Below are 20256 nucleotides of genomic sequence, written 5' to 3' on the forward strand. Positions count from 1 at the left end.
TCAGTCGTTCACAGTCTAGGCTTTGCACAGAGCAAAAACCGAGGAACGAAAAATATCGGCGAGCGCCTCATGCCTGCCATCCATGGTCGCGTGAAGGTCTTCCATTCGGCCACTGCAACTTACTTCTCACCCAGTGAGCTCGCTGGCGCTGGCGGGATGCATCGGGAATGGATCCGATGTACTCCGCAAAGGCGAAATGGATACGAACGATACGACACCGTTCTCGTTTCGTTAGATCCCGCTGAGGAGGGGATGAAAGGGATGGTTGTTGGTCGGGTGCGTGCATTCAAGTCGGTTGAGCACAACCGGGACAGCTACCCCTGTACTCTCGTTGAGCGGTTTGTGCGTAGGCACGACCGTCCTGACCCGTCTACCCGAGTATGGGTTGTTGAACCTGAGATTATCAATGGTTCTCGTGTGCTTCTGTTGTCCATACTGATGCAATTGTGCATGGTGTCCATTTGATTGGTTTGTACGATGAAGACTATATTCCTCTCGGTTTCCACTTCTCCTACACCCTTGATGCGTTCAAAGCATTTTATGTCAATGAATACGTCGATTATCATTCACATGAATGTATTAGTCAGCGATAAGACATTCAAACCAGTGGCCCTGGTATGTACAGCGGCATTCTTAGCATCATACTGCTCTAAATTTAATCATCTTGAATGTCTTAGCCAGGACGCTAAGACGCTCTACGCTTAAGATGGTAAGGACATTTCCGGGATGGGCGATGCGTGTCCGCTGCAGATACTTCTAGAGCTCCATCATGCGCAGTGGACGCGTGTAATTTACTGTTCTATTCTTCCGCTTCTTTTGGAGGTGGAACTGATATGGCAGAAAATGTGGCATTACCGGACTCTCTCTGACGGCGTAATTGCCTGCGTCAGCATCCACGTGGTCATCTCGTGAAAGATCGAAGTCTGAGAGCACAAACAAAACTCAATAGGGAAGACGGCTGTCCTTTCGAAGTTTGGCCTAGAGATTGAGGACACTGTGGCAATTGTGGCCCCCGGCATTGGGTAGGCACAGCGATCAGATCCAAGAAGCGGATGTATCCGCTGCTTCCGCAATCTTCATCGTCCAAGGCTCCGCTCGTTTTCCAGCATAGTCTGTCCAACGATTAGCGTTCTACAGTTTCTACAGCACCCTCTTGGAGATAAAAAATTGGAGGTCAATACATGAGAATACCTCGCCCGGGGGCCAGTTCTGGATCTCATTTTGTTCCCAAACACTGCCAGGATACTGCATCTGAGATGTGGCACCCAGCCGTCGTGGAAGCTGGCATAGTCAGGACAATGGCAATGTGGCAGAATGTGGCTCTCGGCAGAAGCTCGGCACGAACGGAAGCTCATGCACGTGATAAGTTCGTTCACGACGCGGTGGTCCTCAGCCTCCACAACGCTCACTCGAGCCACGCGACCAAAGGTATAAAAGGTACGGTTCTGACTGAGACCCCGTATCAAATAGGCTCACAATGTCCGATACTCGCCCAGAACTTGACGTGTCTCCTCAGACTTCGTCACACTCGCCTCGCAAAGCTGGGCGGAACTCTACCAAACCGTTCGGTGCCACGATCGACGAGGTGGCAAAAGCGCGCAAGGATATAGCCGTGGAGATGTCTGGATACTTTGTGGGTCCTATGCCGGTGAACGAGTTTCTTGCCGAGTTCCTACCGCTCCCCGCTGGAGTCCATGAGGACGAGTCCGAACTTGCCAAAGTTTTTGGAGCCATGAAGAAAGCAACTGGGGAGAAGCGTCAGAAGAAAACGCAGACCTCAAGTGTAAGTCAAGGTAATATGACGAGCAAGGAGTTGCCGCCGACGGCGCCTGCCAAGGCTGGGGAGACCAATTTGAGGGGAGAATCCACTGGGGACACCGCCGGAGGTGGAATGAACCACAAAGCGGAGACTTTGTCTCGAGCCAAGGGCGCCTTCCCCACGAATGAACAGTCGCAAGACGTCGTGCCTGCTACCCCCGTCCCACGGGGCAAGGAGGCCAAAATGTGGCCCGAATTTGTGGGTCCTATCCGTCTCGAGTAAATTCCAGCTAATCGCTATTTCTGTAGTTATCCTGCGTACAACCTTGTATTGATGGAAAGCGCGTTGACCGCTTTCCTGGTCTCCGATTCTGCGACACGTCGCACAAGCACGACCCTCAAGACGAGAACGAGTTCCAGCCTGATATCAGTGTTTATACCGACAGGGACCCTGTGGATCTTGACAGGACGTGCTGGGAACGTGTGCAGCTAGTCATCGAGCTGAAAGCGGAGACTAAGGATGACCCATTCGTCGACATCGTCAAACCAGGAGGGTGCGACGGAGATGATACTATATCCGGATCTGCTAATTCGCAGACTGTTGTAAATGGCCTAGAACCCGCCCGATTCTCAGGATTCTCTGGTGAACTGCTCAGTCGCTCCGAGTCTTACAACAAGACGAGTGGAGAGCCCAATCCCTATCCATTTGAGCGGAATAGCAATGAGGGCATACGGAATCGGGCTCAGCTGGTTCAGTACGCGAGTATGATGTGGGCTAATCAGCCGCGCGTATTCCTCTTCCAGGTAATCCTCTTCAAAGACTGTGCTCGCTTGCTGCGATACGACCGTGCCGGTGCCATCGTTTCGGAACAATTCCACTACCAGAATACCCCCTATCTGGCGCAATTCCTGTCTAGGTTCAATATCATGCCTCATACACAGCGCGGGGAAGATCCCACAGTCACCCGTGCTACTGATGATGAAGCAGATCGCGCCACGACGATCCTGGACAAAGACGATATCGAGCAAAACAAGCCTATGCTGAAGATCATAGTAAACGACAAGACCGGCGACAAGGAGTTGATTGTCTCCAAGCGTCGGTTTATCTATCCCACCGCCATCGGCCGAGGTACTCGCTGCTACGTCGCGGCCGACTTGAACACCGGAAAGCGCGTCTTTCTCAAAGACTCGTGGCGCTATGACGTCGAGCGGATGCAACAGGAAGGAGATATCTACGAGCTGTTGAATGAGAAGGGGGTCTCGAACATTGCGAAGGTCGTTTACCATGGAGATGTTAAGGACCAGGAGGGGCGGACAGATCAAAGGTCTATCACAGCGCCCTACGCCGGGAGGAGCTGGGCTCTCAGGACCCGAACACTGGTACAGCATCGGCATTATCGTATTGTCCTCGATAAAGTGGGGAAACCGCTCACTGAAGCGCCATCCTCGAGGTCTATTATCAAAGGGATTCTTGATGCGCTTATAGGTGCGTTAGTTGAGGTCGTTACCCCACTATACTCATGAACTAATGGTCCGATAGCCCACAAAGAAGCCTGCGAAAAAGCCGATATCTTGCACCGGGATCTCAGTCCTGGAAATATTATAATGATAAGCAATGATAGCGCGATCCTAATCGACTGGGATCTGTCAAGGTCATTACAATCGTTGGAGGAGGAGAACGCTCGGGTGCGAGACCGTACGGTAGGCAGAATTTGATAACGAATCATTTGGATTGCTGCTTAGTCTTAATACTTGAAGGGCACTTGGCAATATATCTCGCACGCTCTACTACGAGACCCACTTAAAGCACATACCCGCGGGGACGATCTCGAATCTTCATACTGGATCCTACTCTGGACGTGTCTCCATCACATCAGGTCCAATCTAGCCCAACCTGAACTATACGGTATAATGCGGGCCGTATTCGACGAATGCGAGTGGGACTATCGCTCGAACTACTACACGGGGGGGAAGGCAAAGAAACTGCTCCTGCTCAGTGAGGAGTACATTCAGGATCTTACCTTTGCAGGAGCACCTATGCTTGACATTCTGCTCTACCATCTTCGGGTCGTCTTCCGCGAATATGTTCAATATGTCATCAACTACACAGACGCGAGGAATCTGCGCAAGTTGCAGGAGCGTCTTTCAGGTGGCCATGGTGACTCAAGAACCGCGGTGCAGAACAATGGTGTGCCAGTGCCCGAGACCTTGCGGAACTCTGACAGAGTGATCCAGCTCTTCGCAACAGCGTACAACACTCCTGGCTGGCCGGAGAATGATAGAGTGGACGACCAGATTCCGAAAGTACGCTGGTCAAAGTCGATTCATACAAACTCGAAGAAGCGATCATATGATTGGGAGAGTCACTCTGAATCCCAGGCCTCCGCGAAGAGTCAACGCCAAGGCTATCGTACCGAAGCTGGCCCCTCTTACCGAAATCAGCTCGTGGTGCTTCCTGAAGATGAGTGATTGACGTTTCATCCTAAATGGGGCTTGTACTTGTTGACATCTTGTATTGCTTGTATTTCTTCACATTTATGTTTACGTATTTAGCCCCGTGTCCGGACGTGGACAATCCATGTCCTGCGGCAACTTTGCGGCGCCGAGGGACTCCAACGCATCGTACATAGGCCCGAACCAAGCGAAGGTATGGCACCGTCATGGCCCTCATGGGTGATGCTAGAGTTCCATTATGTGAACTGGAAGTGTTGACGGAGATCGTTCATGCGCATGGTTCTCCTATGATGACTAGAAACACGTATATCAAGTAGTGTAAGAGAGAATTTGCCCACAACATGCTTTGGAAACTCGGATAGACTAATGATTGAGATCCTCGTCGTCCTTCTGCCACATCAACAGTATTGTCAACGTGTGTATGCTCTATCGACTGTCTGCGCCTTTTGTCCCAAAGTAACTTCAGGCACGATCTCTCGAAGCTTCGCCATGAGATCCTGGGACTCAGCAGGTGGTACCCAGTCGTGTATCTCTAGCCGGGCTATAGGGACACCTGCCTGTCTGCGCTTGGATAATGCGTAGATAAGCTGCGTCAGCATATCCCCATCCTTGAACGTATGTTCCCCACTTTCTATGGCGATTGTGTGTAAGATCGGCCACGGCGCCCTGCGGAAGATTGCTAGCTTTCTCCTGAAGCCAGTAATGTCGTCGTCGGTTGCCGATAACGCCCTAACGAGAGCTATAGGCATGAGTGCCACTTCGAACCTCTTCACGCTAGAGAAGCAATCGAGCAACATCTCCCAGGCCTGAAGCGAAGCTTGCCCAAGGATGGGTCCAGCAATGCGCAGCTCTTCGACCGTGTGTGCGAGAGGAAGTATGGCACACATCCTACTTGCGAAGTTAAGACTGCTCAGCCGTCGGGTACATTGCAGCGCTAAGTAGACGTGGGCGTCGGACTCAGTACTTGTTTTCCCCTCGAACCTCACGGTATGTCCGGAGAGCGTTAAATCCGCTCTAGTGATGTGGACGGAGCCTGTACCCGACGTGACAAGTTGGATGGACTGGTAGAGTCTGTCGAAATCGTCGATGAAGAGAACTCTGCAGTGTATAGCCAGGCTGGCCTTCGCTGGGAAGGTAAGGTATCCCAACATACTCATCATGTTGTCACTGGGGATCCAGAGGTGTTCTCCGAGGAATAGATTGGTGAGCAGAGGCAGGTCCACCCTGGGACATCTATGACTCCAGTCCCTAAATCCTTGCGTCTCATCGAAGACAGACCACAGCTGGAGCTCTGTCAAGCATGGCGACATGGAAATGATATGCAGCATTTTCGGTGGGGTCGTCTTATTATGGATGCTGTGAAGTCCAAGTTTGGTGAGGTTCTTGAAAAGAGGAGAAGCCCAGTCGCACTCGAACCCTCGCAGAGTAAAGTGCTTCAGACGTGGTGCGCGAAAGCCGAAGAAGGCGGTTGAGGGAGGGGGCAACTCGTGGTTCGTCTTCCTCATTTCCCAAGTTTCGAGCAGGGGAGATTCGTGCGGAAGATTTGCCATGACTTGATCGATGTCGGCGCTCACTCCAGTGACCTGGAAATCTTTGACACGGTGGAAGTGCGTCATCATCAAGAGGGCGCAGTCCATGCTTTCTCCATCTTCCACTGCCAAGGATAGTCTCAGCGGTAAAATACCAGAGCGGTTAAGTACCGTAGAGGTCCATGATGCATGTTTGATACTGACGAAATCCCAGAATTTCGGCTCCTCAAGGGTAATTGTCCGCCAGTAACGGCAGACGCTACTCAGCTGGAGGATAATCACTTGGTCGAGAGATCCGTTGAGGTCGGCGACTGCACTGAATATCGATACGAGAATCTCCAGAGGGAGATCGCAGATAGGGAATGCGCTCCATCTTGCGTTATAGGCATCTGCTTCAAGGTCGTGTTCTTGTATGTTACCGGCACTTGCTCCGTGGTGAGGGCCGGTTTTGGAAGCTCTCGATCTGTTGAGAGTGGTAAAGGTTCTAGACTCATCCGAAATATCCCATAAATCGAAGTCTCGGATGTCTGAAGTACCCCAGGGTCAGATCATACTACTACAGTACTCGTATTTGTCCGTGGACAAAGCTACGTACCGTCTGGTGGTCGCCAAGATGCTACATTCAGAGCCGTCATCTGGCGTAGCGGAGACTTTGGATTATTAGCTCCCCGACGTCGGAAAGGTTAGGTTAGAATCCCTCCTGGATTTTGTATCGAGCCGTATTCGTAGCCCTGTGGTTGCTGCAGGACTACAACATGACGACGTCGAGGGAAGCGCTCATGAAGCGTGTATACCCACCAACCCCTAGTAGTAAGGTGCCGATGTGATGATCGCGGACCGTTCATCCGACGCGGACAGGAATACATATATAATTATTAGTCTACACAGCATCCATTCAGACTACATGTCGTATTATTCAGAACATTCCATTCATTTGAGCTTCATGGTACACATACAATGGCCTAGTATATAATAGCTTGATGATACATACAGCATCGCAGCAGCAGTTGGCAAAAGAGCGTGCACGCCATCATGTCGAAGTTGCGGCAGATAGTCCTTCACCGTGCGAGGACACACCAATTTCTTGCTGAAGGCGCTCCTGATTGGCAATACGCAACCTGAACAAGACCTGCGTAAGAGGAAGTCGACAAAAGGAAAGAGGCTGTAGTAACTCACTGATTTCGAGCGCCGAGCACCCTCATCGTCCTCTCCCTCTCCATCGGAGTCATATTGGGCCAGTTGGCGATTCGTGACAGCGTCTACAAGCGGATTAACAAACGAATACGGCAACCACAATACTCGGTGAACGTACCCCATCGCTATTGACGACCATTGGACCCAGAGCGTCGAACTTCATCCTCTGCATCGTGTGGACATCCAGCTTAGTCGTCTCATCATCCTGAGATGGAGCTGGAAGGGCAAGAGGCCCCGACGGCGTATTAGGCGTATTAGAGACAGTTCCTTCGGGCTGAGTGCTCATGGTTACGTGACAGTCAAGACAAGAACCAGAAGCGATATGGTGGTATACTGCATCCCAAGCAACACAGCAATGCATCAGTATTATATTTGTCGCGAGTTAACGTGGCCATCCTCGAGATTGTTCGCGAGACAGCGAGCTATGAACACAGAACGGAGCAGAAAGTCTGCGAAAGCTTGCGTGGTGACTCTTGTCACGCCCGTTACAGTACACTTGCTCCCGACGGCGCTCGTATTGGCGACCTTGAACTGAACCACCGTCCGAGCGCTTCTTACCTGCTGTCTACACAGATCTCTGCTGCATCGACCTCGTGCGATTCTCTGTCTCTGAGTCCTGGTCATATGGCAATCTTATCAAAACGGAGCGGATCTATATCATGGCCATGCACTGACATCCTTGTCTGGCTTGACAATAACAAGCAACTGACGCGTACATCTGCGTAATTCCAAGTAAAAGTCCAACAGAATAGCTCAGGCATATCGTGTCGGCTGAGATCTTCGCCAGGAGACCCCGCAATGATTTAATTGTTATCGCGGGGCGTTCTAGCTGACATCTCAGGCTCATCGTGGCCCATCGGCCAATTCGAAGCAACGGCGCCTCTGACCGCCAGCCTCCTCTGGGAGTCGGAGCCATTTTCGTGGCTCACAGGCTTTCGTCGTTATTGTTTCGAAAGTTGTGGGTCCCCATCAGATTACCAAATAAGGTTCACCTGCGACCGGCACGTGCACTGTCTCACTGCCATTTCACTGCTCTTATTGTCAAGTCCACTCTACTTATACACAGAACGTCCAGCCATGTTTCAGACAGCACAACGCCCCTTTTCTCTCTATCTACGTCCTCAAGCCTTTCCCTCAAAATTGCCCCCTTTCCCTGCTCGCATCTGGCCAACATGGGCAAATCCAGCAACAACCTTTACACGCGAGTGAAGGGTGTCTTCCGCCGCGACGGACAACCAGCTGCTAAACACCGCGAGTACTCTGTCGCACACCAGTACCAGTACTCGCCGCTGGACATGCAGCACGCGAACGGTGTCAAGGCATACCCCACCGCTCTGCACCATCAAGACGACTTGATCACGGAATTCTTCGGCGGGAAGCCAAAGGGGCCACGAGGATACGTACGTGGTTCCCAGTCATCTGGAGAGAGTGGTAGATGCCGATCTTCTCGAACAGTATTAAAGGTGAAGAAGATACTGCGCTCACTAGCGCATAGGTGTCCAACTCCCAGGACGTCGTACGTCACTTCTCATTATTTGTACATCTTCATTCTGACACGATGTGGTTCTTTGACCAGTATTCCCTTCCGTCCGGCTCGTACACGATGAACGCATATGCCCATAATAGTATGAATCCAATACCGACCAACCGGGAATAATGGGAGGGTGCAAGCGCTGAAACGCATAGTCCTGGCAGCGGATGCCAGCCCGTTCGTTTTGCGCGCCCTTCATAATCTTTATGCCGCCATATGCAAGCCTTCGCCGGCATTGTTCTCGTCCCATGTAGTGTTTCTCCCGTCCCATGCATTCTAGAGTTCCTCTTTTCCATGTCTGTCTCATGCGCAGTCTTAACATTCAGATCTATTTGGTTTTGTGTCGCATTGTATTTGCAGGCTCATACCCTTAAACTATGCCTCTTTCCTGGGCTCCTTTCTGTACCAGGACACTGTAAACTAGGGCTATATTACGGTTGATATTAATGCACTGTCACCCGGGACCGTACGTTCAGATCCCGCTTCTGTAGCGCTGTAAAGGACCTGGGTGTGATTGACGATTTCCATCGATCGTCTGCACTGTGGTATACCTCTGTGAGTTATGTTCATTGTTGATCTTGCATAACATAATGCCATTCGACTGTCACCTCATGATTCTCAACCCATACCTGGGGTATTGAACAGTGGTTTCTACGAGGAGAATTCAGCGGCTCGGAGCACGGTAACCTGCGAGGTAGAGCCTCCCGGGAGAATGAATTTGAACGGGTCTGCCTAAAGAGTTGCGTAAACCCTCATACTGCATAATGACTCGTTCGAGTGTATTGGTACGTTTTGGCGTATTGGAAGGGTGCAGCAGGGTGCAGCATTGGTTTGAATAGTTTACGGTTTACGCAGTCCCGATTCACTTCGGGAAGACCCCGGGGAAGAACGGGAACTACAAGCAAGCACACCCGATAAGGTAATTCTTGCAAGTCAATGGCTCAAGGCCATAGTCTCCCAAAGGCGACCGATTAAATGCCTCCCTTATAAGGCAGGTGGAGGGCAGTCGGCATATAATCAAGGCCAAGTCTCTTTCGTCGCCTGCAGGAATACTACGAGCTCTGAAAAAAGGATCTACTGAAATTCCGGGACATTGCGGGACGAACTAATGACGCATTCGGACGGTATGCCATCCCCTTCGCTTCTTTGTGCAACAAGAACGCACGTCACCGGGCCCGCTGCTCACTGTACACAGCTAGAAGACGCCGAAATGCTGCCGATCTGATAAATGGAGGATATACAGTTCGTCTCAGTATATGCGGTTCGGTGCTTGACCTGATACAATTAGCACACGTGTGCGTCGAGAAATCTCCAGACTTGTCGACTGCGTCGGTCAAAGTCCCCGTCCAACGAGTATGTGGACGGCTTGGGGCCACTGGCGTTGACCGGAAGTCTATGACGACCCCGACTTGCCTCGGACTGCCGACGTGGTCAGCAATCTATGCGGCAAGGCTGCGGGTTGTCTTCCGCCGTCGGATCCACAGCCCTTGGTCCCGTTGCGTTATCAGGATATCTTTACCGCTTACGCTGATATAACGAAGAGAAGGCTGCCGGTGAAGCACCACAGCGTTTGCTTCTGCGCTTGGGGAATTCCCTTAGTCGACCGGTCACCCTTCTGCTACACTGGATAATTCCGCTTTCACCATCCGTGGAGGTGCAACGGCTATATATTCGACCCAGTCTTTCATCCCTCGCAATAATACCATCTCACTTGCAAGAACTACTTGCTTCCTGCCGTCGTACCAAAGCGTGGCAGATCCTGGATCAGTCACCGAGTTTCTGCTGCCCTCATTCCATTCTTCGTAATCCGACCCTGATCGTCGAAGATGTGTACATATGACGTGTGAGTACTCCCTGTTGCTGATAATACTTTGTTCTGTTTGTATTTCAGGACGCGATGATTGTTGACTTAAAACCCTATCATCACCGCATCATAGTGTTGCTGACTACTATTCTGGGTGCCAAGTGCGCATCTAGCCCTCGTCCTGCTATGCACGAGCCAACGTTCTTCTCTCACAGCACTGGGTCAACATCTACTACACCGGGGATAAGAATGACTGCAGTTCGGAAACGTGCAAGACAAGTCAACACCACAAGCATAAGACCGCCAGAAACTGTGGTTGTCCGACCGTGCGCTAAGCCATTGCATTTGCCCTACACCTTTCGGACTGATAACTTTCTCTTTAGATTCGCTGGGATAATCAGAAACGTCAGAATTTGTTCCGAACGAAATGTCCGACGTGCTCTGAAGGACGATGAATGATGCCAATATGTCGTTCCTCAACTCACTTATATATTCATATACCTGAGACGCTACTGCGTTATTGTGGGGTTATTATGTATTTCCACCTCATGTGTATCTGTCCTGACAGTAACTAGTCACTGGCTCTTTCGCGTACGGATGTACTTGTATCTATGTTTCTGCCACCTTTGCATGGGCCACAAATATGTGCAAACAGACTCTGTGATGATTCATGGCTTCCTGTTCGGTCTCCTCGTACTAAACTACCATCTCATCGCAGACAGCTCGACGCTACATTGTCTGCGGAACAACACTCTAGCTACTCTTTTGCCCCAGTTTTATGCCCAATAAGCCCACTGAAGCACATCCACAAAGTTATCGCTTAATATCAAACTCTTCCAGCGCTCACCGCCAACATTTCGCCCAGTATGACCGTCGCAAACTTGCACACAAATCCTTCTCCATCTTGCTGGAGGTTCCATCGGAGACTCTCACTCACATCACATCCTTCCTGGATCCAGCATGTCTCTTCGCACTCGCCAGGACGAACAAGCGGCTGTATGAACACGTAAAAGACGATAATACCTGGCACAGAGCCTTTCTCTGCCAGTTTCTGGGCATTGGCCCCGAGGGCGATTCTCATGATGGCAATAGCCTGATGCTGAGGCGCTCAGAGCTGTCCTGGAGAAGGGAGTTCGTCTCTCGGCACAATCTACGACGGTACGCAACCTTATCGGCGTTGCCGTGTATGGATGTCTGACAGTAGTACAGACGGTGGATGCGGTCCCGGAACACTCCGATAAGCCATGTACCGACACATTCGAGCATCTCCAGTATGCACCTCATGTCCGAGGGCGCTTTGCTGTCGTCCTCGCTGCAATATGGCATCGTCGCTCGCTCCATCCCTCTGACTGGGAAAGTCCTCCGAGGTTTTCTCGACGCTGGAGGTATGTTGAACGGGCTGGGCAATGGAAATCCCAACGCAGAATTCTCGCCGAACGTCGCAGCTTGCGCCCTAACTTCGGATGGCGGAACTGCGAAGATCGCGTGGGGATTTACAAATGGTGAGGTAGCCATGACTACCGCGGCCAGTGCCATGAATCACGGGAGCAGGGCTGCTGCCAAATACGCTCGATGCAAGGTTGGCGAGCTGCACGATGGTGTGGTCGACAATGTTATTTGGGACACCTCGGTAAGTAGCCGACCGGCAATCGTCACAAGCGCTTCAGATGGGCGCGTTAAGCTTTGGGATGCGCGCGAGTTCAAGTGCCTATGGTCATCCGAGAAGCAGGATTCTCCTACAGTTGACCCTTTTGTCAAACTAGCGAGCAATGTGTCATTGGGACTTGTAGCAGCACTGTCGAGGAGTGGAGATGTACACATCTGGACCGGCCTTGCGTCTCTCATGTCACAACCCAACGAGGTTAGCGTCGAGCTCCCGGTAAATTATGCTCGCGTATCAGAACCGGAGGTCTCGAGGAGTAAAAGCTCTGATAGTGGTTCTTTGTTCATCGACCCTGTGGCATCTGGATCTCGGCGGCTCTCAGTTCTACTGTCGCGGACTGGTAATCCCTCTTTCCATCGCATCAATCTTGGTCCTCGTCTCGACCAGATGGAGTGGATCAAGTTCGGCGACGCTACGACTGGATCAATACGCTGTATCCAACCCTCATTCGGCGAGTCCAGTTTCGTCATTGCAGGAGATGAGCTTGGCTATGTACGAATATTCGATTGGAATTCGTCACTAACCACCCCTGTCCCTGCATCCATGCAATTTGAAGCCCATGATGACGGACCGGTCACTACTCTCGCTTGGAACCCTGTCGTCCTCGCCACGGGCTCTTCGCGTGGTGCAGTCAAAGTATGGGATTCGCTGTCGTTTCAGTGCTTACGGGTCATTGCTTCTGCGTCCCCGAGAGGTATCGCGGAGCCGGTTTCGCAGATCATCCTGGAGCAGGATATGATCGTTGCGACTGTCGGCTCCAGGGCAGTTGCGCTTAAGGTTGACCGCGTTGGGCGGGAAGATAAGAAAGGGAAGAAGACCAAGCGGGGTGGCGGGCGGGCTGAGACAGCTAAATGGCATAGTGAGTATTTCTGGAATTGGTTCCGATAAGAACATGGATGTTGAAGACTTGGTTGCAGAGCAATTGGAACTATATCGAGATATAAATGAGTCTCGTCAAGCCCAGGAGCAGGAGCAAAGTTACATTCGGCACACGTTCGGTCGTGAAAGAGAGCAACGCGCTACCCTTGAAGGCCTGGGCCTGAGTGAGATCGAGGCTGTGGAGTATATATTGATGCTCAGCCGCGATGAAGATGAACATCGGCGTTTTTTGGGCAGCGCGTCGCAGTCTCCGCTGCAACTCCCTGTGCTTGAAGACGAAGGCGTGTTCGAGGCTGACTTTGACGATCTGCCCCTTGCTTCGTCGTCCTCTAGGGTGGATGTTCCTGTGAGGAGGTCGCGGCCGTCTTCATCTAGCACATCTGTGAACAGTCGCTCCTGGCCGCGCACGCCCTCGTCATCCTCGAACCACAAAATTCAGGTATCCCCGCGTTTCCAGCCTGAACCGATGGAAGCTGGTCCGAGCGTCACTCCGCTGAACATCGGAGGGGGTTCACTGCCACTTCCTGTGCGTGGTCCGCCTATCACGGATGAGGGCCATTTCCCGAGCATCAGTCCGAGCCCTTCTTCCGCGGGCACTTCTATCCCATCGTCGATCAGGCGGTCTGTTTCGGGCAGCCCGGAGTCGCGCAGGAATGCGTGGGCGACGCCGATCTCGCGTTCGCTGTCGTCGTCCGGCGCTGCCTCGCCTGTGTCATCCCCTCGTGTGGTCGCTCGTCAGCCTGGGCCCTCTGGTCTCGCTGCGGATCTGGCAAGGTATGGCACGAGCAACGGCAGTGTACGGAGCAGTCCGCCCTTGGAGGAATTAGATGAAGATGAGGAGCTTAGGTTTGCTATAGAATTGAGTCTCGCTGAAGCGCGCAGTCGGGGAGAGGATGTTTGAACTTTACAGCTGACGCTTATGGACTGTCGCCAATATGACCTAGACTATACATCTGTCTATGCCTAGGATAGAGTATACCTTCCCGCGTGATGCCATAGAATAACTACGTAGTATGAATGAATATGGCCTTCCTACCAATAGACCGGTAGATCGTGATTCTGCCCTAAGTAGGAAGGGCGTCGCATCCAGATGCAAATCAAGGAGGCGACCACCAACGCCCTTGAAGGTCAGGGATTTCTCCATTTTCAACTTGCTGGCCGTCGATGTAAATGCCGCCAGTGATGTCCTCTTTCTTCAGCGATATCCCCAGAACTCGACATATGTCTGCAAAATCTTTTGGTAGCGGCGCGGTCACGCCGAACCGGAATCGCCTGCTCGGGCCTTCGGGGCGGTATCGCTGTTGCGTTCCAATTTATCATTGAATTGAAATTGCGTCAATGCAGGTTAGCCCTCCACAACAGGTCATAATAGTATCCCCAAGACTCACAAAGAAGGAGATGTGGGAGGAGTGGAGGAATAGCCGGTCGCAAGGTATGTCGATGATGGGCGACGTTGTCGAGTGTATGGTATCGCCGAGGATGGGAGCTGTGTAATGTGCTGTTTTGACTATTTATGCAACGGGATGATATGGGTGGGAGTGACCTTGGAGGACTTGGGCGAGGTGGACTCGGAGCTGGTGTTTTAGCCCAGTGTGAAGCCTCAGCCGCAGTAAAGATATCGGCGCCTTTTCCTGCTATTTTATTAGTCTACCAGCAACTCTGGAAACTATTGATACCGACCGCGGAAGCCACGAGCTCCCAGTCCGTCGCAGCGGGCTTGCCAGTAGCGCTTCCTTCGTGAGCAACAGATACCCTGCCATCCACGTTGTCCAGCGGTGTCCGGATTTCTCCATTGCTAGCTGGGAAAGTCTGTGCCCCGGCGCGGACGAGGGCGAGGTACGTCTTCGAAACGGTGCGCGTACGGAACTGCGCGGAGAGGTCCCGGGCCATGTGGGGTGTCCGCGCGAGGATGAGGGCTCCGGTAGTAGGCTGCAAGCGAACCGAGCCTGAAATCGATATATGAGATGTGAGTAATTGGAGGACGAACCTTGTCGAGACGATGTACTGGATATGGAGGGGTTGACATTCCGAGTCTCTCTTGGAGCCCTGTAGTCAGTGGGCATCGCGGTGAAATTCACGACTCAAGTCATGGTCGTGATGCTCTGACCTCTCAATAACGAATTAAATGTGAGACCCTAAGTATATGGCTCAGTTTACTCGACCACAAGGGATGGGTTGGTTGCACGCACAGCTGTATCGGGTTGTTTACGGGCGTGACTGGTCTGACATATAAGACCACTAGGCTTGTTCAGAACTACTAGTCCCTTGTCTACGTATATGACATTGCGAAGAGGGTTGGTGTTCTTCCCGGTCAGCGACCGGTGCAGTATTTCACGACCGGATCGCGACATGTCTGCTCGTGTATATGAACTGACTTAAGAGTTTCAGGGCATTCCATCTACTTCCGGGGCTGGTGATGGTCCGGATCGCAGTAGTGCAAGAGGAGGCTTTGGGACGAGGACATACGCAGCTTTCCACGAGAAATTCGTGAGCGTGGCAGAAACGCGTCAATCACGTGACGACGAAATGTCGGGATGTCAATGTTTTGAAGGAGTCCTCTGGAGTTTCCAGGGATCAAGCTCCCTCTCGGACTCTTGGAGTAGGCGCACATGGTGATGTCCGATATTACAACGCATTCGAGTAGATAAATGCCTCTGTCCTTCCTGCTTACCAACAAAGAATGGGCGATACGGAAGGCCCGATACATGTACTGCCATCCAGCTCATCTTCTGGATCTTGGTGGACTTGCTAGGCGACATCAAATTCCTCGTTAGTCTCCCCTTAATGATATCCTAGAAGTTGGGGTCGGGAACCGTCCTGCAGTCATGGCATCGGACGCATCAGGCATCATGATATGCATTACCTGACAACAACCCACAGATTCTGGGACAAGGGCGTTATCGAGAGTATAGTCTCAGCAATGGCTCATGTGGTTCCCACTGAATGAATACGCGGCACCACCGCGTGTCGGACAAGGTGACCATACCGGGAGATGCCAGACAGACTTGACGAACCCAAACGTCCGACGGTAAGTGTAACAGGGTGGAGTATATTCATTACACCGTCCTCCGATCTGTTAACGTTCTTACGATGCATCCGATCCCAGCAGCCTCCGTCAACTGATGCGAAAAATACGAGGTTCAGCTTCCGGCGCGCAGTAACAGTTCCATTTCCGGGATAGACTGACCTTCTCGTGCCAACCCAGCAACACGCTCCCGCTGACGTCTCCCCAACCAGGCATCCCCATGCCCTTGTATATGTACTTCATCAGCGTGTCCTGCTGATCCTGCGACAAGGCCTTGACGATGTTCGATACATCCGACGACTTCGTGCTGTTCAGGATTGTCACCAGTGTTTGCAGTGTAAGAGTCTGAAATTGACCCGGTTGCATGAGTTCCGTGGTCCATTGAAGCGATCAGAGCGCACCCGTCTTACCTTCGCGTCCTCAACGTTCGGCCCATACGGCACGCCCTCGAGTATTGTACCCAGCGCTCCGGGAATATCTCCCCTGCATACATGCAGACTCAGCCCATCGGCAGTGGCCCTCCCACTCGAGCATTGTACTCAGACGCACTTGGACAGGGAGCTTCTGACAGCCGCAGCCTTCTGCTTCGCGTCGTCGAGGGCCTGCGCGGGGTCAAGCGGGTAGGGCTCGTACAGCTCCGTCTCGAGCAGCACGTCCTCGTCGAACTGATCGATGTCGATTTTCCGGAAGTTGTCCATTATCGTCGTATGGATGTGCGCAGTAGTACTAGTAGTAGCAGTCTCAAGTGAATCCCAGAAAGGACTGTGGCGACATTGGGACTCCGACACCGACGCGTCTCTGGCTTCTTACCATCATTTCCGCTCTGCGTGGCCTACGATGCACCGGTGCCTGTGGAGTACACAAATTTCTATCTATGCCCTCTACTGCCGCGACCGGAACATAGTCAGCTGAATTGGTACGCTGACTACCCGACACAAGGCAAGCCGAATTTTAAATGACGTTCCAGCATATCCGGGAACGTTTGGGGTTCCACCGTAGTTGCTGCACTCGAGCCTCATGTTCTCTTCCCTGTTATGATAGTCGATCCCCGGGCCTGGGCTTTCTTGATGCAGGAACCTCGGGACTACACCTTGCATCTCGCACACCGATCAAAACGCCCGGAATGATATCTTGCTACTTCAGCGCTGGGTAACCATCCTCGTGCCGCAAAGCGCGATCGCAACGAGGCGCCCATATCCGAGTGCTTAAAACAGATGCTGGCATGCTAGAGTATCCATCACCTCACCAGCTCGTTTGAACGGCTTGCTTTTCGTCCGCTCTCCCGTACACGTACTCTACACCGTACAGGGCTTTGTCTCCAACATCCACGATGCTCGACGTATTCAAAATCAAACCCTTCGACCTCGAGCCGGTCTACGCCTCCTGGCCCGACGCGCCGACGTTCAACGGTGGCAAGGGCCAGTCCGTCGATGCCTGGCTCGACCAGATCAAGGACGGCTGCACGGCGCGCAAGGTGCCCGAGGAGTACTGGTACGAGGTCGCGCAGCACTACATGGGCCCCCATGCCAGAGCACGCCTGGATGCGTTCAAGCGCGTACTCTACCAGATGAACGGCGGCGGGTACCGCTGGACGTGGAAGCAATTCCGCGCGGCGATGTGTAACATGGGATGTGAGTGTTCCTTCTATCGGCTGCACTCCGTTAGAATGTCTGCTAATCGTCCGCTTGTTGCGTGTAGGGGATATCGAGGACGATGCGACCGAGACGGTCGAGGTGAAGAGCAAGCCGTTCAGTTCGTGGTTCACCGTGAAGAGGAAGAAGTCGACCCCGCTCTCCGAAGAACCGGAGCAGATCGACGAAGACGAGCTCGCGCCCCCGCCCCCACCCAAGAAACCCTCCCCGCGATCGAAGTCCGCACCGGAGGTCAGCACAACCGACGCTGCTGGTACTAGCAGGCCTCGTCCGCCCATCCGGAGCGCGACGCTCGGCTTCTTCCCCGTGCGGCGGAACTCGAAAAGCAGCGCTGTCGCCGAAAGCGGCAATGGCAGCGGCGACCCCCAGGCGCCCGCTCTCCCCGTTGTGAAACCAGAGCTCGCAAAGGCGATGTCGGACACGGTCGTGGAGACGATGAAACACCTCGCGCCGTCCAAGGCGCACACGATCGACGCCATCTCCTCCGCGCACAGCGGGCAAGACGCCGGTAGGCACACGCGTCCCTCTCTCCTCACCGCGCCCCTGTATCCTTATTGCATCATCTCGTAGTCGTGACCACGATCGCGCACGCGCCGGCGTGGCTGCTGCAGGCGAGCAACGCGATCGAGATGCTCACGAAGGAGCACCCGAAGACGATGAGCGCGCTATCTGCGATTCTCATCACGGCGGGGAGCATCCCTGCCCTGCCTGCTGTCGCGGCGAGCCCGATGGGCCCCATCCTCGCGTGCCATGCCGCGCAGGCGATTGGCTCGATTGCGGTAGGGCTGGGCACGCTGTTGAAGGCGTCGTCGCAGGGGCAGATACAGGCGTCTACTCCACCTTCTTCCTCGTCAAGTTCATCGAGCAAGTAAGGAGGACGGTTGCAGGTATCGATATGCATTATCATTATTTTTTGGGACTTTACCGTATTTCATGCTGATTGCACACGAGGGAATATCTTGCTGGACGAGGATTTAACTTGTGGACTTGTCAGCAAAGTATTTGCCATTCAAGCATCTGTAGTATATTTTGAAGCACTGTACATTACCGCATCCAATGGAATAGACACAATACTTGCATTGATGTCTGTGAAACGTCAACCTTTTGTAGCACTGTAAAATATGCTCAGTTTGGCTTAGTCTTCCCTATCCTTGCTGAAAGCACGCTGGCCATGCATTCCGACCGCGATCGGGGCTTTATGACAAGTTGTCGGGACTGTATGAGCCCTCATGCAACATGCCTGACCAGTGAGGGGTGTGCTACTGAGGCATATACTTATACCGGTGTTGAACGCACGCATGACTCTGTGCAAAATCGTTTGCTCGATAAACTCAGCAACGCATTGGAAAGGAAGGGGCCGTCAGACCTACAAAGGTGGAGTAGATCCATGTAATATCGGAAGAGACGGTGTGCGAGGATTGCAGGAGTTACACGATAGGTGTGATATGACACCATCACAATAATAGTAGGGGGATCACACAAAAGAGTGCACATCCGAAGCACCAGTACTCCATTCAAACTGATTCATTCACTGCGCATGTTCGCTGCGAAGACAACTACAATTCACCATTCCCGGTACAATACACAAGGACCTACATCTATGACGCTTAAGCCCTCTCATTGGCAACTAGTTACAGGGTTAGGGTTAGGAGGACAGACCGACATAAAAAATAGCCTGCCCAGCCCGAGGGCCGAAGCAGGACAGGGAAATATTTAGCGAGTGCATGAGCCGAAGCCCATACAAACCGCAGGGGCCCTCTGCGGACAGGGTCGCCGTGCTATGGAGAGCCCCCACGGCCCGTATTCCCAGGTACGTGAAGGGGAACACGCCCGCAAGGTAAGTATGAGTTGTTGGAACGTTTGGGTAGGGGATTTATAGGATGTGGCTGGTGCACGGACCACGAGCCTTTGTTTGGCGCAAGCCTGCCAGCTCTGGCCTTACCCTGTGCTGTGTCTCGCCGTTGTTCAAGTTTACCTTGTGCTATCTGGCTTATTTGAAGGCTCAACTGTTCGGGTGGATGTCTTCGTATCGTCTGGATTGACTAGCTTGGACAGTCCCGAATTGAATGTCACTGAACTAGTCTCCTTTTCAACGCAAAAAAGACGCGCCCGTCCGTAGAGGGAACACCGACGATTGGGAGTTACGCTGCGCTGTCCTCGAAGGCTATCAGTGTCTTTCAAGTTACAGCGTACTTTACGACATAAGTGCTGTGCCCGCCTCGGTGTCGGGTCGTAAGAATGGCGAGCATCCGGGTATCGAGAGCATCTTCCCTTGCTTGAAGTGCGATTTATGCCACTATGCCCACCATTCATTCCGAGCTTGAACGAGTTACAAGGTCGGTGTCTTCTGCTTGGCATTGGTATCTTAATAGATAGCAGCAGAGGTGCGCTTATTTGACCCTGTTAGTGTACCTGATGATAATGCTCGTACACTCCCGGTATCTGCAACCCGTCAGAATCTAGCCAGGGCGCTGATATCTGCGCTTGTCTTCATCCCAAGCACCATCTCGCTCACCACCAGTCCAGTCCCCAGACTCAAACTAATCCCCCACGGCCCATGCCCGCTAGCAACATACACCCTCCCCTTCACGCCGCCCAAATCCCCTTCCGGGACTCGTGCGACGAGAGGCACCCCCGTGCGCGTCACGGGGCGATGACACAGGCCCTCCCGTATCACCTCCAGCTCGTCCCCGCACAACCACCGCCCGACCTCCCGCAGCGTCTCCGTGCTCTTCTCGTCCGTCTTCACGTCCGTCGCGAGCTCCGG

General features: G+C 52.7%; 11 protein-coding genes across 11 annotated transcripts in view; 6 read left to right on the forward strand and 5 right to left on the reverse strand.

Moving 5' to 3' along the window:
- Nucleotides 1-51: 51 nt before the first annotated feature.
- GLOTRDRAFT_41391 (uncharacterized protein) lies at nucleotides 52-465 on the forward strand (the record flags this gene model as incomplete). Its single annotated transcript, XM_007867359.1, has 1 exon — nucleotides 52-465. A coding segment is annotated over one exon (414 nt), but the record flags the coding sequence as incomplete, so codon positions are not given.
- A 1012-nt stretch (nucleotides 466-1477) lies between these two features.
- GLOTRDRAFT_75784 (uncharacterized protein) lies at nucleotides 1478-4318 on the forward strand (the record flags this gene model as incomplete). The annotated part of the gene is made up of 5 exons (XM_007867526.1): nucleotides 1478-1783; nucleotides 2101-2298; nucleotides 2425-3244; nucleotides 3299-3459; nucleotides 3517-4318. 5 exons carry the CDS (start codon nucleotides 1478-1480, stop codon nucleotides 4225-4227), a joined length of 2196 nt encoding a protein of 731 aa, XP_007865717.1. The 3' UTR covers nucleotides 4228-4318.
- A 2595-nt stretch (nucleotides 4319-6913) lies between these two features.
- Nucleotides 6914-7221, reverse strand: GLOTRDRAFT_40931 (uncharacterized protein; the record flags this gene model as incomplete). Its single annotated transcript, XM_007867327.1, has 2 exons — nucleotides 6914-7000; nucleotides 7054-7221. 2 exons carry the CDS (start codon nucleotides 7219-7221, stop codon nucleotides 6914-6916), a joined length of 255 nt encoding a protein of 84 aa, XP_007865518.1.
- Nucleotides 7222-8023: 802 nt separating this feature from the next.
- GLOTRDRAFT_110969 (uncharacterized protein) lies at nucleotides 8024-8963 on the forward strand. The gene is made up of 3 exons (XM_007867527.1): nucleotides 8024-8335; nucleotides 8391-8451; nucleotides 8512-8963. The coding sequence occupies exons 1-2, from the start codon at nucleotides 8108-8110 to the stop codon at nucleotides 8394-8396; spliced, it is 234 nt and encodes a 77-aa protein (XP_007865718.1). The 5' UTR covers nucleotides 8024-8107; the 3' UTR covers nucleotides 8397-8451; nucleotides 8512-8963.
- Nucleotides 8964-10395: 1432 nt separating this feature from the next.
- GLOTRDRAFT_41203 (uncharacterized protein) lies at nucleotides 10396-10725 on the forward strand (the record flags this gene model as incomplete). The annotated part of the gene is made up of 3 exons (XM_007867348.1): nucleotides 10396-10431; nucleotides 10486-10596; nucleotides 10654-10725. Coding segments are annotated over 3 exons (219 nt in total), but the record flags the coding sequence as incomplete, so codon positions are not given.
- Nucleotides 10726-10972: 247 nt separating this feature from the next.
- GLOTRDRAFT_138493 (uncharacterized protein) lies at nucleotides 10973-14287 on the forward strand. Its single transcript, XM_007867528.1, has 4 exons — nucleotides 10973-11428; nucleotides 11480-12792; nucleotides 12851-14110; nucleotides 14201-14287. The coding sequence occupies exons 1-3, from the start codon at nucleotides 11049-11051 to the stop codon at nucleotides 13711-13713; spliced, it is 2556 nt and encodes an 851-aa protein (XP_007865719.1). The 5' UTR covers nucleotides 10973-11048; the 3' UTR covers nucleotides 13714-14110; nucleotides 14201-14287.
- GLOTRDRAFT_41119 (pseudouridine synthase) lies at nucleotides 13910-15163 on the reverse strand (the record flags this gene model as incomplete). The annotated part of the gene is made up of 6 exons (XM_007867340.1): nucleotides 13910-14110; nucleotides 14201-14298; nucleotides 14356-14443; nucleotides 14493-14741; nucleotides 14800-14845; nucleotides 14970-15163. The coding sequence occupies 6 exons, from the start codon at nucleotides 15161-15163 to the stop codon at nucleotides 13910-13912; spliced, it is 876 nt and encodes a 291-aa protein (XP_007865531.1).
- Nucleotides 15164-15743: 580 nt separating this feature from the next.
- GLOTRDRAFT_60375 (ARP2/3 complex) lies at nucleotides 15744-16581 on the reverse strand. The gene is made up of 4 exons (XM_007867529.1): nucleotides 16387-16581; nucleotides 16248-16320; nucleotides 16000-16182; nucleotides 15744-15931 (listed from the first exon to the last, which is right to left on the reverse strand). The coding sequence occupies exons 1-4, from the start codon at nucleotides 16533-16535 to the stop codon at nucleotides 15869-15871; spliced, it is 468 nt and encodes a 155-aa protein (XP_007865720.1). The 5' UTR covers nucleotides 16536-16581; the 3' UTR covers nucleotides 15744-15868.
- A 586-nt stretch (nucleotides 16582-17167) lies between these two features.
- On the forward strand, nucleotides 17168-18361 carry GLOTRDRAFT_40740 (uncharacterized protein; the record flags this gene model as incomplete). The annotated part of the gene is made up of 3 exons (XM_007867313.1): nucleotides 17168-17468; nucleotides 17536-17997; nucleotides 18060-18361. 3 exons carry the CDS (start codon nucleotides 17168-17170, stop codon nucleotides 18359-18361), a joined length of 1065 nt encoding a protein of 354 aa, XP_007865504.1.
- A 773-nt stretch (nucleotides 18362-19134) lies between these two features.
- Nucleotides 19135-19341, reverse strand: GLOTRDRAFT_41397 (uncharacterized protein; the record flags this gene model as incomplete). The annotated part of the gene is made up of 1 exon (XM_007867360.1): nucleotides 19135-19341. A coding segment is annotated over one exon (207 nt), but the record flags the coding sequence as incomplete, so codon positions are not given.
- Nucleotides 19342-19941: 600 nt separating this feature from the next.
- GLOTRDRAFT_115945 (FAD dependent oxidoreductase) overlaps nucleotides 19942-20256 on the reverse strand; it is a gene marked incomplete at its 3' end in the record, with an annotated part of 2808 nt that continues 2493 nt past the window's right edge. The window contains exon 3 of the mRNA XM_007867530.1: nucleotides 19942-20073. Within this exon, the coding sequence (XP_007865721.1) occupies nucleotides 19942-20073 (132 nt within the window). The remainder of the gene's footprint in view (nucleotides 20074-20256) is intronic.

Source organism: Gloeophyllum trabeum, assembly GCF_000344685.1.
Source record: "Gloeophyllum trabeum ATCC 11539 unplaced genomic scaffold GLOTRscaffold_00006, whole genome shotgun sequence".
Taxonomy (NCBI): domain Eukaryota; kingdom Fungi; phylum Basidiomycota; class Agaricomycetes; order Gloeophyllales; family Gloeophyllaceae; genus Gloeophyllum; species Gloeophyllum trabeum.